General features: G+C 33.4%; 1 protein-coding gene across 1 annotated transcript; it reads right to left on the bottom strand.

Annotated features, from left to right (window-relative positions):
• Window positions 1–3,550: 3,550 nt before the first annotated feature.
• LOC133205626 (TWiK family of potassium channels protein 7-like) lies at window positions 3,551–9,291 on the bottom strand. The gene is made up of 2 exons (XM_061341466.1): window positions 8,086–9,291; window positions 3,551–4,718 (listed from the first exon to the last, which is right to left on the bottom strand). Exons 1-2 carry the CDS (start codon window positions 8,807–8,809, stop codon window positions 4,030–4,032), a joined length of 1,413 nt encoding a protein of 470 aa, XP_061197450.1. The 5' UTR covers window positions 8,810–9,291; the 3' UTR covers window positions 3,551–4,029.
• Between the last annotated feature and the right edge of the window lie 6,992 nt (window positions 9,292–16,283).

The following is a 16,283-nucleotide window of genomic DNA, read 5'->3' as shown; positions in this document are numbered from 1 at the left end:
TTTGAATCACTGATGCTAAGGCTTTCATACTTCACATATGATCCTTGTGACATGACCCTCCTTTGGATACCAACAACTTTGACCCTTTGACCTTGACCTTGGACTTTGACCTACTTTTCAAAAACTTTAACCTTGGACACAACTTTTGAAAAGTTGTTAGGGCTTTCATATTTAACATGTTTTTTTCATGTGACAAGACCTTCCTTTGGATACCAACAATTGTAATCCATTGACCTTGACCTTGGAGTTTGACCTACTTTTGAAACATTTTAACCTTGGTCATTACTTTTGAACGATTGGTGCTTCAGCTTTCATATTTCACCTGTATATTTCTTGTGAGAAGGCCTTTCCTTAGGCAACATTTATTTTGATCATTTGACCTTGACCTTCATGTTTAAATTATTTTAACCTTTTCCATATCTATTCAATGTTTGCTACTAGGGCTTTCATATTTCACAGGTATATTCCTCGAGACAAGACCTTACTTTGGGTACCAGCATATTTGATTTGCATTTGAGAAAGTTTAACCTTTGCAATAAGTTGCCATACGGGGGCATCAGTGTTTCACAAACACATCTTGTTTTAAATATCAAAATGGGTTTTTCATTGAAATAAATATTTAAAAAAAAAATAAAATGATAACTCACTTATGGCCATATACTGTATATATCCCCCAGCATACTAGTCTTGTTCGTTTAGTTTTTTTTTTACCTGTACAAAATGTTTATTTCTTTAAAATAATGGATCCACAAGGGGCAAACAAGAAAATGACTACATGTATAAAGAGACAATCACCAACAATCACCATATCTAAACATTTATATAAATGTTTTGTGAACTAGTGTAAATACATACAATTTTGATCATGAATTGAAATGTGCATGCCTTCGTCTTTTATGTGAACTGGGTGTATTTCTCTTTCGTGTAATTCATTTTTTTAATCTATATGAAAAGAATTTGAAAATTCATAATTTGTCCACTTATTTTTCGGCAGTACTCGTCAAATCGACCTTTTTTTTTTTTTTTTTTTACCTATTTAATTTATGAATTATTCATTTATTTGCGCAAATATTCGCTCTTATTGAACATTGATTCTGATTTTTATATCAAAGAATTGCTTTTCACTTGTTTACCTGATATTTTCAATAAAAATGATTAAAATATTTATTAGTCGTCGATGATTTGGGGTAATGAATAAACAAGATCGAGGAATCTTAAGAACTAAGCGAAATCTTATTTTTCTTCTAATAGGATTACTAAAAATTCGTTTATCTTGTGACATATATGAGGCATTCAGTTGGATTTTGATCAGGAATTTACATGTATCTCAAAAGAAAGGAATTACATGTACATCTTCCTTTTTCACCAGGCCATATCTGCATTTACCAAGGGTCTCTTCTCACGATGAACTTGTGATCTAAAGCCCTTTTTTTCCACTTCCGATTTATAAACAATAAATATCGTCATTAAATACTCTAAAAACATACAATTTCACACCACTTTCCAATCTGCATCATTTTCCATCACTATTCGAAAACTATGAGGGTAAGTTTTTGCTTTTATCTTTGATAGAAAATCATTGGTACTCATTTGCCTAATGCTTATTGGAATGGTCGATTTTTCAATCAAGCGACAGAATTCAAAAGTGATAAAAGAAACTAAAAAATGTCTACTTCAAAGTGTATATCAGCAATATCCATTAATTTTCCAGGGGTTGTATATATAAACATCAGGTGCCTGTGTGTCCTCTTCCACGATCGACTTTGAGTTATTAATAAACATGATAAACGGCACATATAAACATTTGCCTGATACTTGTGAACCCCCTGGTAGCAACGGTTTAAACCCGGGGGGGGGGGAGCATAAAAAAAATTGCCAAAACTAAAATCCTATTTCTGGAGGAGGGGGCGGGGTTAGGATCTTTTTCGAACTTTTCGGTAAATTTGCTCTTTTTACCAGATTTTGACAGAGTTCGACCATACTGCAACAAAAAGTGGGGGAGGGAACGCCGGGCACTATCCGATAATAAAAGCTCAAGAGTCTTTAGTTCAGATGAACTTGTAAATATTTGATAAAATGTATGATCTGAAACTTGTTGATTGACATTTTCATGTTTGACAATGTTGAAACAGCTAATAAAATACCTGCAATAGTTTCTCTCTCTCCAGTTCGATAGAAAATGGAAATTACCCCTTAAGTCTTCACAAACAGAAGCCATGAATTAATTGCTTTTTAAATGACTTTAATTAATGAAGTGAAACATATGTTTAACATTAATCTCAAGATACAAAAAAAATCACATACATTCCATCCAGTATACATTCTTATTTTAGACAAGACTAGTAAACTTATAAAGAGCTTGGCGTCTCGACATGTAATGTAAGATACAATAACGGTTATCACCAATAAATTAATTTTATAAATAGTTACAGTGATGTTTTTATTAGTTTAAATGCTATAGAAAATCAATTCGAAAGCAAAAATCACTGTCTGTACATGTGGAATAGCTGCTTATTAATGACACAAAAGCATGGAGTCTTAATTGTCAGCATGCACAATATTAGGAGAAATATAAATACATGTACCTATGTTCCTTTCTTTCACACATAAAAGTGTATCATTTGACAAAGGTAATGACGATAACGATGTGGATCTCATAAAAAATGAGAACTGAATCCTAATCTCAATTGGTTATCACAAAATTCTTCGTTATTAAAAATTACGACAGAATTTTTTTTTCGTATACTAAGTAATTTTGTAAATGGAAACAATCTCTAAACAAATTTGAATTCTTGTCAGCTATTTTACATGTAGATGTCCCGCCCATCCTATTTTTTTTTATTCAAATATTCATATACAAAACAAGAGATACTGTGAGCACTGAGCTCACAAAATGATATCCCCGGCCCTGCTCCCATATAACTATAATGGTAACGTCCATATTTGCTATTGCAAACCCCAAATATCTGTCTGATCAGATCATAAAATATGTAATAAAAATTCTGTGAAAATCTCACAAGATTTTATTCAGTGGTACACGAGAAGTTGCAGAAAAGAGATGGGTACCCCCATAAAGGATGACAGTGTCCATGTTTTGTTATAAGAATCCCCAAATATTAATATGTGTCCTATCGAAACGTGAAATAGGAGGCGCACGATGACACTGTTTAATAAAGATTCCACAAAGTCTCATAAATGTCTATTCAGTGGTATAGGAGGAGTTGCGGATAAGAGATGGGTATCCCAAAGTGGCAGGGACGTACAGACGGAAGGACGGGCCCATTGCCAAAAACTGCACAGGCACGTAGCATTGTTTTTGAAAAAAAGGGGGGGGGGAGGGTTTCAGCCAGAAAAAATTAATGACAACTTACAACCTACCCAAAAAATCTTTGACAGACAAAAAATGGAATATATCAGCATGGACGAATTTAACTATGTTGCAATAAAAAAGGGGAGGGGTCAATAAACATTTTCATACCGAATTTTAACAGTATAAAAGATTATGTTCAGAAAAAAGTGAGGGTTCAGCCCCCCCCCCCCCCCCGAATACTATACGTGCCTGAAGTTGACAGCAACTTTAAAATGTTTATCAAAGCTTCTTTCCTAAATTGTTTTCCAGGATTTGATCTATTTCTTACAATCTAATCCTTGTTCGCAACAGCAATAGTCTGGAAACTTCAGGTTACAAATCAGAAACAATATTACACGTGCATTCTTTAAAGCGAAAAAAGGTTTGTCATATTGAAAACTACATTGGAAAACCATTGTACAGAGTTTCTAATGTCTATGAATGTTTGCTACACAGTCAAAATATTTCCATATTCTAAAATTACAAGTATCGAGTAACCCCCATTTTTTCCTTTACGTTATTAAGAATCATTCACGTTGTACTGACATTCAAAGTGACAAATGCTTTGAGTTGCAAGATTAAATAAATAATGTAAGTATCCAGTCTAAAAGTTTTTACGTGAGAGTAAGCAATGAATTTAGAATCACTCATAAATCCATATTTCTATACGTATTTTGGAATTAATCTTCTGTTTCAATAAGACCAAGTTTTTGGCCTAACCATCTGCATTTCGCTCGGACCTCTTCTTGCATCAAGTCAAAACACATAGCGATGATAGCAAGTCCAAATATGAGATAAAATGAACACAAAATAAGTTTTTCTTGGTTTGCCGGTGAATCAGATCTCATTCCAGGAACTAGATCTCCAAACCCTATCGTACTCAATGTAATAAAGCAGAAATAAGCGCCATCCAGCCATGGCCAATTTTCCCACTCAGAAAACAAAATGGCACCGCCGAAGATGTACAGTGCAATCAGCATTAGACTGACAAAAATCGGAACGCGCACCTGCTCCTTGGGAACTTTTTCATTCACAACCATCTCGATGACGTCATTATTTCCGATCAGCTGACCTTTCTCCATGCTGTCCTGTGACCACTTTCGTTTGGTCAGTGTCTTTGTTTGGTGGGTCTTGTCTAAGGTCTTATTCATATCTCTGTCCCGCTTTCTCTCGGATGACCATTTTGCCTGTGAAGGACAGCACAACCATATTGTCAATAAGCAGACATGTTTGTAGAACCACCGGAAGCAGTTTCCCAGAAATCCTCCCAAATTTGTCAAACAAAGCAGTGTGATTGGTATACCAACCAAAGCGTAGACTATCGTGATAAATTTTCCCATGTCTGTCTTTGGTGCAATATGTCCATAGCCTTAAAACAAAAACATGTGATAATTTGATTTCATCGTTTTGAAAAAAAGAACGAAATACATGTATAAAAAAATGCAATATAGCATGACCAGGAATGTATGTACAATTCAAAAAGAAATGCAATAAAATAATTTATTGATTTACTAGTATTCTATTTCAAATTTCACAATCTGTAAATTTTCTGTCAATCATGTCTTGAATATTCATCAATTTTATGGTTTTAGTGTACTGCTGTTTCCCCTTCAAAATTTCTTAAATGTGGTCTTATTTGTGATGCGCAACAGGCCTTCTCACCGTTGTACCGGTCTTGTAGAGTAAGCTTTCCTCCCTAAAATCTTTCCATCCCCGAAAACTGGCTTTAGAGTAGAATCCCCCCCCCCCCCCGGAAAATAGGCTCTTGAGTAGGATTTCACCCACAGAAAAATGACTCTAGAGTAGGATTTCCCCCACGGAAATCCCACATCAGATTCGATTTTCCGGGGGGAAATCCTACTCTGCGTTATAGTTATAGAGTGCGATATCCCCATAGCCAATTTCTCCATAATAAAAATTCATGGCTGTACTTATGCCTGAGGGGGAAAGTTACAAGTGTCCCTTCTTCAAATGGCGACCAGTTTCATTGAAACATAAGAAGTATGAAAAATTCAAAATTTAAATCTTAAATAGTATATGGAACCTTTGATAACAAATTTTAGAATTTTCTCACACATTCTTTGTAAAAAGGATCGAACCTTAGATAAAACAATGAGCCTTTTTGAGGACAAATTATCAAATCACTAAAGATGGCCTGATATACATTTTAAATTTCGTGAACAAACAGGCGCCGAGATAAGGTGTTGAGACATCAAGTCACACGATTTTTGAGGACTAATTTAACAATTTCCTATGAATTAAAATTCTTGCTTGAGACTCATTGATTTAAAATTTCATAATAAATTTGACAATTCTTGAGTAGAAAACACTCATATTTCCATTAAAAAATCAGTTGACTTTCGTATAAACTTTAAGCCAAAATATTTTCGATATGATTTAAGCATTGATAAAAGAAGGGAAATCCTACTCTGAGAAAGAAATAGGGGAAATTTGGCTCTATTGTGAGATTTCCCCTCGGCGGAAATCCTTCTCTAGAGTGCAAATTTCAGGGGGAAAGCTGGCTATGGGGAAATTCTACTCTACAACACCGGTATTAGTTGACTAGGTCTCTTGATACATGGCCTCAGATTGTATAATACATTTATAGTATAAAACATGGCAAAATCTGTATCACACCCCATATCAACCCGAGACTCCAATATCAGTCCGACGGCCGATATAACAAATACGTATATAATAAATTATTTCAATATCCTACATTTTATCGGGCTCAGAGTCTTACAATTAAGCCGGATTTCCTATATAGATTGTATAATACATATTTCTAACCCACACATGAAGAACTGGGATGGAGGAGAAGGAACATCATATCATGAAGAGAGAGGTATAATTCATCAAAGCCAATATGAAGTGTGGAAAGTGAACAAACTCTTTGAAAAGCATTGTTCTATGAAGAAAACACATGTTATAGAGCTGCTTATTAAAATCTGAATATTGCATGCTATTTTTTTGGTCATTTAACGTTTATTACATTGGGAGACTGAAAGAGATTTTTCCTGTTCGAAACTCAATGTCAGAATTCCACGGAGCAATAATTCATGAGCTCCAACATTTCATGAGTTTCCCGAAATTGAGAGGTTTATCGAAAAAGGTAAAAATAAGATTAACGAAAAGGGTGAAGCGTGATGAAATGATAACGAACAAGAGCATTTCTATTACTAGTATGTCACTGCAATTTCAGAAATGAGATTTGGATTCTATAGTAAAGCTGCTCTAAAACAAACATACAAATGAAGTTGAATGAAAAGCATATATACGGTTAAGATAAATGGTGGATATGCCATATACACAAAAAAATATTTAAATAAAATATGAAAAGATTTATGGAAAATATTTCTAAATCCTTACATACAAGAGTATACATTAATGTAATTGGTTGATTCTTAACTTGCTTTACAAGTATTTTTTTTAACTATGAAATAGTAAAAATCGGTTGAGTTTAACCAAAAAAAAAACCAAAACAAAACAAAAAAAGAAAAAAAAAAAAGAAAAGAAACAAACGAACAAAAACCCCCCCAAAAAACAATCACATACAGTGTATTTAACAAAATGCGTACGCAAAGTTAACTTGGGTTCCTAAAACTAACTGTTGGGAATTAAGGACATCATACTTCTGTGTTCCTTGGCAAAATTCAATATTGACACAGTAAATCTTCATTGATGTGCATTTCAATCGACGTGGAAAGGCATTTAACATGTTTAAGCTCTTAAATAAGTCAGACGAACTAGGCTAAAAACAAATTATACGCGTACATTATGTAAACTGCTTTTAGTTTTGAAGTTTTTTTTGTAAATTAAGTTTAACTTTATTACCTCCACCCGTATTTGTGAATTGGACCAAGAAAAAAAGTTCTCTACTTATTAAATTAATTTTCTAATTGATCATGACTCGTTTTGTAGAGTGTGAGCTTTAATTTTAAATGGGAAAAATTAAACTCTACCGATGTAATGTGTTTTGAATTGAGTATTTAAAATTAAATGGGAAATTGATGATCAAAAAAAACTTTTCCAAAAGTTTGCGAACAGAATTCCTATGTAAAAGTGTTGTTAGTTTGACGGAGTTCATAGATCTAGAGCTGAAGAGGCCGGTGGGCGATAATTATCTGCTAATTGCAAACTTGTCAATTGTCGCTCATTTTTCATACAGAAAGCTTGCGGGTGGAATTTTCCTAGACCAAAGGTTGTGCTTAGGTTTTATCTAAAGCTAGGCCATCCATTTGATTTTTACCGAGCAGATTGCGCTTCAGTTTTTCCCCATACTATGTAGCAATCAAATTTGATCTTATACTGTGGAAATCTTTAAGATAATAAAATCAAGGGTATACATACTTATCATATTCTTATGTAAACACGGCTGATTTTTATCAGACTGATATCTTCTTGTGTGAACTAGAAAATTAGGCGTGTCAATTTCCTCGGACGTTTTTTTTCCATTTTTAAAAAGGCTTCTTGCAAATTCATTATAGGAAATCAAAGCATCTTTGAAAAAAACCATATGATCTTTTGACATTCGATAAAATCGTGTTTTCTGGAAGAAAATCTAAAGGGCTTAGAGAAAGGTGCATTGTATATTGTGCGAATTTCTGAATGAAACTTTTATTCATAATTTATAAATGCTATTATCAAAATTTTTGTGTCAATAAATTTTAAAGATCAAAATTTACCTTTTTAAAATAAAATTTAAAAAAGCTGTATATAAACTGATTATAGCTTACCTATAGTCGTTATAACAGTGATGGAATAAAGTAGAGAATTGGCGAACGACCATTGAGCGTCTGCATCTTCGCCTTGGCCATCCCACCCTCGTAATTTGGTGGCCTCGTATATATCCGTTTGGAAATCTCTCAACACTTTGTCCACTTCATAGGTCCAGTTTTTCTTTCCGAGAATCAAATTGAAATTGGTAATATTCCACAGCTTCTCTACCTGAGATTTCCTCCTCATATCTACACTTCCTCGCTCCATTATTTCATGACTTGCTTCTAAAGACATGAAAACGAAACCACCCATGATAGAATATGCTATGGCGAGTCCACAAAGTCCAATATGGGAAAAGAGAAATGCTGTAAACTTTTTACAACATATCCAACACCGTTCTTTTCTTCGCTCACTTTTGGACATGTTTCGGACTTGAGAGGTCTGTTTTTCAGTTTTATTGTCATTTTTGGACAATTTGTTTTCATCTTGTTGTCTTTTACACCTACAGTGGCAGTTAAGACAACAAAAACAACATCTCCGATGCCTTTTTTCTTCCTCGCAGTTTGTATTTTCGTCACAAACAACGACGCTTATTGCTTCCCCACCAATTCTATGTTGTCCTCCGTTGTTAAATTTTACAGAAATCACATCGTCAGTTATTTCGTCTGAATGTTCATCTTCTTCGTCCCGTTCTTCATCTGTTGAGAGTTTTTGCTCTTTTTCATCACTACTCCCGGCCATAGTTCAACAGGGATACTCTCAATGAACACAGTTACACTACAGTCTAAACATGCTGGAAGTTTAATCCCACATGCTGAATGTATACACTATACAGACACCCAGACCTTTCCGATGATAATTTTCATTTTCAATTAAGCATTTATTGCAATAATGACTGCTGCTTTATTCTAATTCCTTTCTTCGGATGATCGATGGCTGTTCTCCCCTCATACCGATAACGAACCTATTTTAATAACCCTCCAATGACAATCACTGTTTCTTCTGGCAGTTTCCAACTTTCAATACTTATTTTAGAATAGCCTTTGATTTTCCTCCGACATTGAAGAATAGAATAGCAAACTGTAACCATTCCACGACAAGGGGGCATACTTATAGAACACTCCAATTAAGCGGACTGATTTATGAGCAGTTAAACCAAAGATTGCTTTGAGCTTTAATATATGTTATAGATTATCTTTACTCGGTCATCGTTACTGGACATGGAAGAGCATTGATAGATAGATGCTCAGAAGCATGTGGCCACATATCCTTAAGCCTCTTGGTAGATATCTGAAAAATGTGAAAGATGGCAATAAAAGTTAAGTAGACACTTCATTGATAACAATAAAATATTGAAAACGAGAGACTCCAAACAAGAAAATAACGGAATTTATTACGTCTGGCCAATTAGTTATGTCATCAAATGATCGGTTAGTCATATTTTACCCAGGAAATGTCGATACAACAATGATAAAAAGAATAAAAGGACGTTTTTCGTTTCGTCTTTTATACACAATTTGAAGCACATTGTAGGGATCAGTCATTGTAGATTGTTTATCTCGAACACTCTCTGACGAAAATCCATCACTTTTATTGACATGATCGGGCGACTTAAAGCATCACACACACATTTAGACACATGGCTCATCAACTCACATAAACGCTTACGTCATGATTTATGTAAATATGCTTGATGAATGTTGCGATCCATTTGGTGTATTTCAATTTAGATTTCACTTTATTGAGAAAATATTGCTTTTTCTGCAGAATTTCGGCGACAGAATTCTTTAGATTTTACTACTGTGCCATGTAAAGATTTGATGGTCCAACAGAGACAGATCGAGCGCTAAAATGCGCAATCAACATTTCGTAATATATCATGTTTTGCACTCACTGGTCAATATGACCCAGACAAATTAATTCACAATATTTGATTCAGGTTTAATGACAGAATATTGCAGGTAACACAAGTAAATATTGCTTCAAACAACTAATTAAATACTTAGTTTAGTACTTAATTCTGTGCTCAACCACGAAGCACTATAGTAATGATAAATCCTGTTGAAGCTAAAAAGAACAATAATTAATACGTTCAAATGAATAGTAAGTATATACGACAGATCTAGACCTAAAAAGCAATGAATCCAAATCTAACGGTAATCGAAAAAGTGAATAACCTGACAAAAGAGCTCGATATCCCTGGTATCATATATTAACGTTATATTTACGTTATAAAGAGGTAATAACTAAAATGTGTATTATCAGTCTTTAGTCAATTTGTAGTCGTTAGATTTGGATATGGATATAACCACTGACTTTAGATTTATCCCGAGCAGTAAACTGACAAATGCAGATCATATATGTAGGAGTTATTTTGGAAAACGAGAGAGATCCACACATTACATGACATGTTACCAGGGACAAGTAAGGATTTTTAAAAAGTAAAATATTGGTATTGGATACGTACGTCTTTAAGTCTTTAAGACTTTCATCAAATGTTTATCAAGATACAAGCTTGTGAAATAACGTATGATGCTACAACTTAGGAGTACCTAGCTGTTGTAATAAATAAGACACTTCTTTCAAACAACTATCGAGTTAACCATGCATTTATTATTCAATACAAGTCTCATTTCAATTCTTTGATGGGTATCCTATGTATATTTTTCCCCGAAAAAATACACTGCACGTTTGATACTGGAGATAAATAACGATTTTTATAAGACAATATCACGCAAAATTTATCATTTCTACTTAATGATGAAATATTTACACATTATTTGGGTTAAATTACCCATACTAGAAATTTCACACCATCCCAAAACAATACTTTACAGTATGGTAAATGCTCCTGTGAAAAGAAGATTTATGTTTCAACGATAAACCAAGAATACTGAACAAAATAAATGGTCCAAGTTATTGAAGTGTATACAATTTATCTCAGAAAATAAAACACTTGTTAGAGAAAAAACATATTATCTAATTTCGATACGCAATATTAGATACCATCAAATGAATTCTTGTTAAAGATTCTGGTTTTATTTTTCAATACACGTGGACATTAAGCTTACATGAAGCCCCGTCATTTATTTTATGCTATCAAATTCCCAATATTTTCTATATAATAGACATTTGAGCAGCGTCCTTTATTGTTCTTGTCAAAGAAATCCTGAAGAAATGTTTTACGGGTATGTAAAATATTCATTATAGTAGCATACATTATATTGAGTTTTATAACCTGTGAGTATATACAAAATAAATTATTATATGAAAAAAATTCACACCCAATAAACGTACATGTTACTATTCTAATACAGCTCCTTGGAAATTCATCACAAAGGGTAATGTTTCTTTGATCTCAAATTGAAAGATTTTCTGTCGAAATTTGCATTTCGTATAAGATATTGCATTGCCTATATTTACTGGACTTAGTAAACATAGTGATATTCTCATTTAATTAAGGACATACGCTACGTACCTTACCTACTGATAATTTTTCAAGATATTCTTAATTTAAGATTATAGTGCCATCAGATGTGCATAGACAAAAAATCAGCATGCATTACCAGGGGTTTTGAAAAGATATCAATTGATGAAAATTCTTGTATATACTTCAAAGAAAAATATTCAAAAATTACTAAACATATATTTTAGATATTTTGTTTATCTAAACTTGTTTTAGAAGAAGTGTACAACAGCATATATAGGCATTAAAATGTAGCACACAGTTCCTTTAAGTATTGGAACTCTTCAACTCCAGGGAAAAGGACAATAAAAGTTCAAACTACGTTGCGTATGTCCTTAAGGACAAAAGATACTTTAAAAAGTTATAGAATTTGTAAAACATCTTGTACAGGTTTTATTTATGCTAAAACACATAATTACTACGAAATTCCCCTATTATTTTTCATTCTCCCCAAAGCTACACTGAAATTCACTTCAAAAACATGACCCCCCCCCCCCCCCCAAATAATAAAAAAAGTACAAGTAATATTATAATACATACGAAAGTTATGACCGACTATTAAGTAATCCTTGACCACAGTTTACCACGGGAAGAAAATTTCTTTGTGTGGTCAATCATGAAGATAAGACTACGAAATTGCCAAATTTAATGCAAGTGTGCTTAGCCGACATACTATGTTACAGTGAGATTATTGGATGTGTCCAGCTTTACTACCGCAAAACAACCAACTTTAATAATATAGATGTATTTTATACATTTATGTTGATTTATCACATTAAATCATGGCAAAAGAACACAAAGAAAGATAGTTTCGATGTTCTCTTATGTTCTTTATAGTGCTAAAATTAAATGAATCCTTTCATATCTATAAAATCAAAACCTTCAACTGGAAAAGTGCCGTTGTTTAAAATTCGGGAAAATAAAGAAAATATCAGAATCGGCAAAAATTATTTTTTTGCCCCCGTAATCGAGACTGTCTGTCCGTCTTTTTGACCATGCTCATAACTTTTGATTGTTGGAGCTATGGCTGTCATATTTCACATGTGACAAGACCTTTTTGGGTACAAACATACCTCTTGACATTGAACCACTTTTGCAAAATTTTATCAGAATTTAGCCTTGACCATAACTTTTGAATGCTTGGTGCTAGGGCTTTCATACTTTACATGTGTATTCTTTTTAATAAGATCTTTCCTTGGATACAAATATTTTTGACTTTTTGACCTTGACCCTGGAGTTTGACCTCCTTCTGAAAAAAAATTTAAACCTGGCAATAAATTTTGAACGGTTGGTCCTAGGGCTTTCATATTTCACATGTGTATTTCTCTGTGACAAGACCTTTCACCAATAGTTTTGATCTTTTTTCCTTGACCTCGGAGTTGAACCTACATTTGAAAATTCTTGACCTTAGCCATAACGTTTGAACAGTTGGTCCTAGGGCTTTCATATTTCACAGGTGTATTCGTTGTGACAAGACATTTCTTTGGGCACCAATATTTTTTTATCTCTTGGCCTTGACCTTGGAGTTTCACTTGCATTTGAGAAACTTTAACCTTCAACATGAGCTGCCGTACAGGAGAATCAGTGTTTCACAAACACATCATGTTAATTATATTTTCTATCAGAATTGTTCAGAGCTTCAAACACATTATATAAACTGATCTTGTCCTGTACATGTAAGTCTTTTTGCATTGTTTGGAATTCAGTAGATTTTCTAGGACATTAATTTGAAGTAAAAGATACCACAGCGTCTGACACATTTGTTTCATGTTTGGATATTTTTCTAGAAAAAGACGTTAATAGTAACCTAACAACAAAGCTTTAAGATAAAAGTGATGACTTCAACTTTTCAATCGTCAACTTCCCTTATTTATGTAGCAATATACCCTTTTCACTTGCACATGCAGTTTATGTCTCCCAGTTGGTTTGTCAAGAGCATGATCTATGTAATAATTTCTAAAACGAGGCAAGCTATTGACAAAGAAGTTACTGACCCAAACGTCAAAAGTCAATATTTCGCAAGTTCTATTCTCGATACAATGGCCTTGTCAGCAAATACAATCTATCATTAAGTCGAATGCTGACTGAAGTTTTTTCATACTTATTGTTAGGCCATTATTTACACACTGAATTGACAACGGATTTTTCCGTTTGCCCAATCATGACAAGGAGCACACGGCAGATGTGACCGGTTGACAAGGGATGCTTACTCCTCCATGGCACCTGATCCCACCTCTAATGTTTTAGAGGTCCATATTTGCTCTGCTCCCGATTTGTATTGTTTCAATAGACTTTTGAGCTCGATTACTGTTCGTTATATCCATATTTCCTTGAAAAAAAATGAGAAAAAACATTTCTTTTCAAGAGAACTTCGACATCGATTCCAATGTCAAACGTGTTTAAGGTGAAATTGTTATGCTTTTAAAATCTAGACTTCCGGAGAACACAAATCTTCTAATTTTATTGAATGGCGATATATCTTCTTGCTTAAACAAAATGAATAATTTATCATGTAAACTGGTTCAAAATATTAACACGAAATAAAGTCATCAGCCATCGTTTACAACGTTAATGAAAATAGTTCAGATGGATCAGCAACAAGGGAGTTTTCTACATAAAAGTCGAGCGTCCACGAAATCTTTCCCCATCGCGTCACTTTCGCGCCTTCTTTCGTTTGATCAAAGATGCAGACGATTTCGTGTTAATCCATCATGCAGAAATAATCATCATTTGACACCGCCATGATGTACGTCAGCACGAAACCGTTGTTTGTTGTGTTATGTTCTATATCTGTCTGGATGAAGCATAATGTTATGTATTCATAACCTTAGAATTGGTATAAAAGGGGGCATCAGAAAATTTCACCGGGTATGAAATGGAATCTTTTTCCTATGAAGAAAATCGTCTTGGAGAAATACTTCAGAAAACCTTCTGTTTTACAAAAGTACACCGATTCTAAATATTTTACAATAAATAAACCGACACTAAACCCCTAGTTAAATCTCTCTGATTATTTATTGTTTCTGTGATGTTGGCATGTTGGAAATATGTTTCTTTTTTTTCTGTGCCTGAATAAATTCACAATCTCGTATATTTCAACAAAGCTCGATTAGTTCTAAGGCTTAGTGACACTACAATACCTACACTAAACTTTGATTTTAAAATCAAGAATCGAAGATACCAGAGCATTGAAGTTCTTGGTTCCTTTGTATCCTATTCGTCGTGAATTCATTAATTACTTGTAAAATCAATTAATGGCTTCTAGACTTCAAATATCTTCTAACGAAGAGATAGCATTTTCAGCAAATAACACGTACTTCAAAGGCTTTGAGATTATATTGAAGTAAAAAAAATCTCATAATGTTTTCAAATTCTGAAAAGGGTTGTACTGAACCGTACTTTATTATTATTCAATAAAACATTAGACACATTTTACAACAAGGAAAAAAATAAGCTTTGATTGCCTTATGATAGTATAGTTGTCACTAACTGGAAGAAATATGTCGGTAAACACATCCCAAATGATTTCGAAATTAATGGAAAAGTGTAAAATCTTGTCTCTAAGTTACTAGTCAACTTTTGACCTTAATGTGCTTTTTGGAATTTATATTGGCAATGTCTGCATGTAAAATAGCTCCATTATACATAATGGAAAAAAAAACTGCAAATAAACAAAACAAAAAAAACCCCACCCAAAACAAAAAACCCAATAAGAACCACAATAAAAAAGAGAACAAAACAAATACATATACAAACTCAACCCCCACCCCCCCCCCCCCCACCCCCAATAATAAACAAAAAATAATAAACGAAAAAATAAACAAAATAAAAAAAAGACAAAGAAAAACAAACAAATCAAAATCAATAAAGCGATACAACGTAAAAAATCTAGAAATTTGAGCAGACAGATAGTAGTAAATATACAGAAGATAAAAAAAAAAAACGTATCAATATATCCTTTTTCTTGAGTTTCACAAGATGAAGATGACTGAAGGCTCCCCGGGACTTTATTTGTAGAAGGTGACTGGTTCAAATCAGTTCAACAAAAGTATTAGACCGAGTAATATCAGGTGTTAAACCTCCGTGTAGCCTATAGCGATTGGAGTCAAACTCCTTAACGATTTCGAGAACTCTCTTTCAGAACTGTCTGCTCTGGTATATTGAGAGAAGAAACAGAAAGCTTATCATCACTTGTTAGTATCGCATGCATTTCATGTTTTGTATAAAAAAGTCGCCCTTTCGATTAGTAGTGAATGTTTCAAGGAGTTTTGTGTGAGAGCTTAGACATTCAAGAATCAGGAATCACGCAGTGGTTATATCACAAAATTTTTATTTTCAAAATGCCCTAAATTAGATATATTCATATAGCATTTTGTTTCGATAACATGTTTAATCAAACTTCTGTGCGAGTAACTCAATGTTTTTGACATTTCCTAAACGAATCATTCCTTTTCATTGTTTTTTTTTTAAACTTACTTTTATCAATATTTTATTATTCTCCAGCAATATTCTCAATATTAGGTTTGTTTGTTCGGTAATATGAAACACGCACTCGGTTAGTTTAGAGTTTCAGGCACTAATGAATTTATAATTTTGATGATGAAGACTCATTTATTGTTCCCTAGATGCTGCCTTTTGTGTGGAAACTGTGTTTTGCCAAAAGAAAAATTCAAATTCTATCTTTCATTATCTTATATTCACAAGGACGTTTCATCACTTATTTTATGTAATACACAAATATGGTAAGTC

The sequence above is a fragment of the Saccostrea echinata genome, unplaced genomic scaffold, assembly GCF_033153115.1.
Source record: "Saccostrea echinata isolate AGI-Se365-2 ecotype Australia unplaced genomic scaffold, CSIRO_AGI_Sech_v1 ptg000054l, whole genome shotgun sequence".
Classification (NCBI taxonomy): domain Eukaryota; kingdom Metazoa; phylum Mollusca; class Bivalvia; order Ostreida; family Ostreidae; genus Saccostrea; species Saccostrea echinata.
This window is presented reverse-complemented; position numbering and strand designations above follow the sequence as displayed.

Coding starts and splice junctions, on each gene's coding strand:
- LOC133205626 (XM_061341466.1), bottom strand. CDS start 8,809: ATGGCCGGGAGTAGTGATGAAAAAGAGCAAAAACTCTCAACAGATGAA. Junction 4,719..8,085: donor CACTGTTATAACGACTATAG/GTAAGCTATAAT, acceptor TTTTGTTTTAAG/GCTATGGACATATTGCACCA.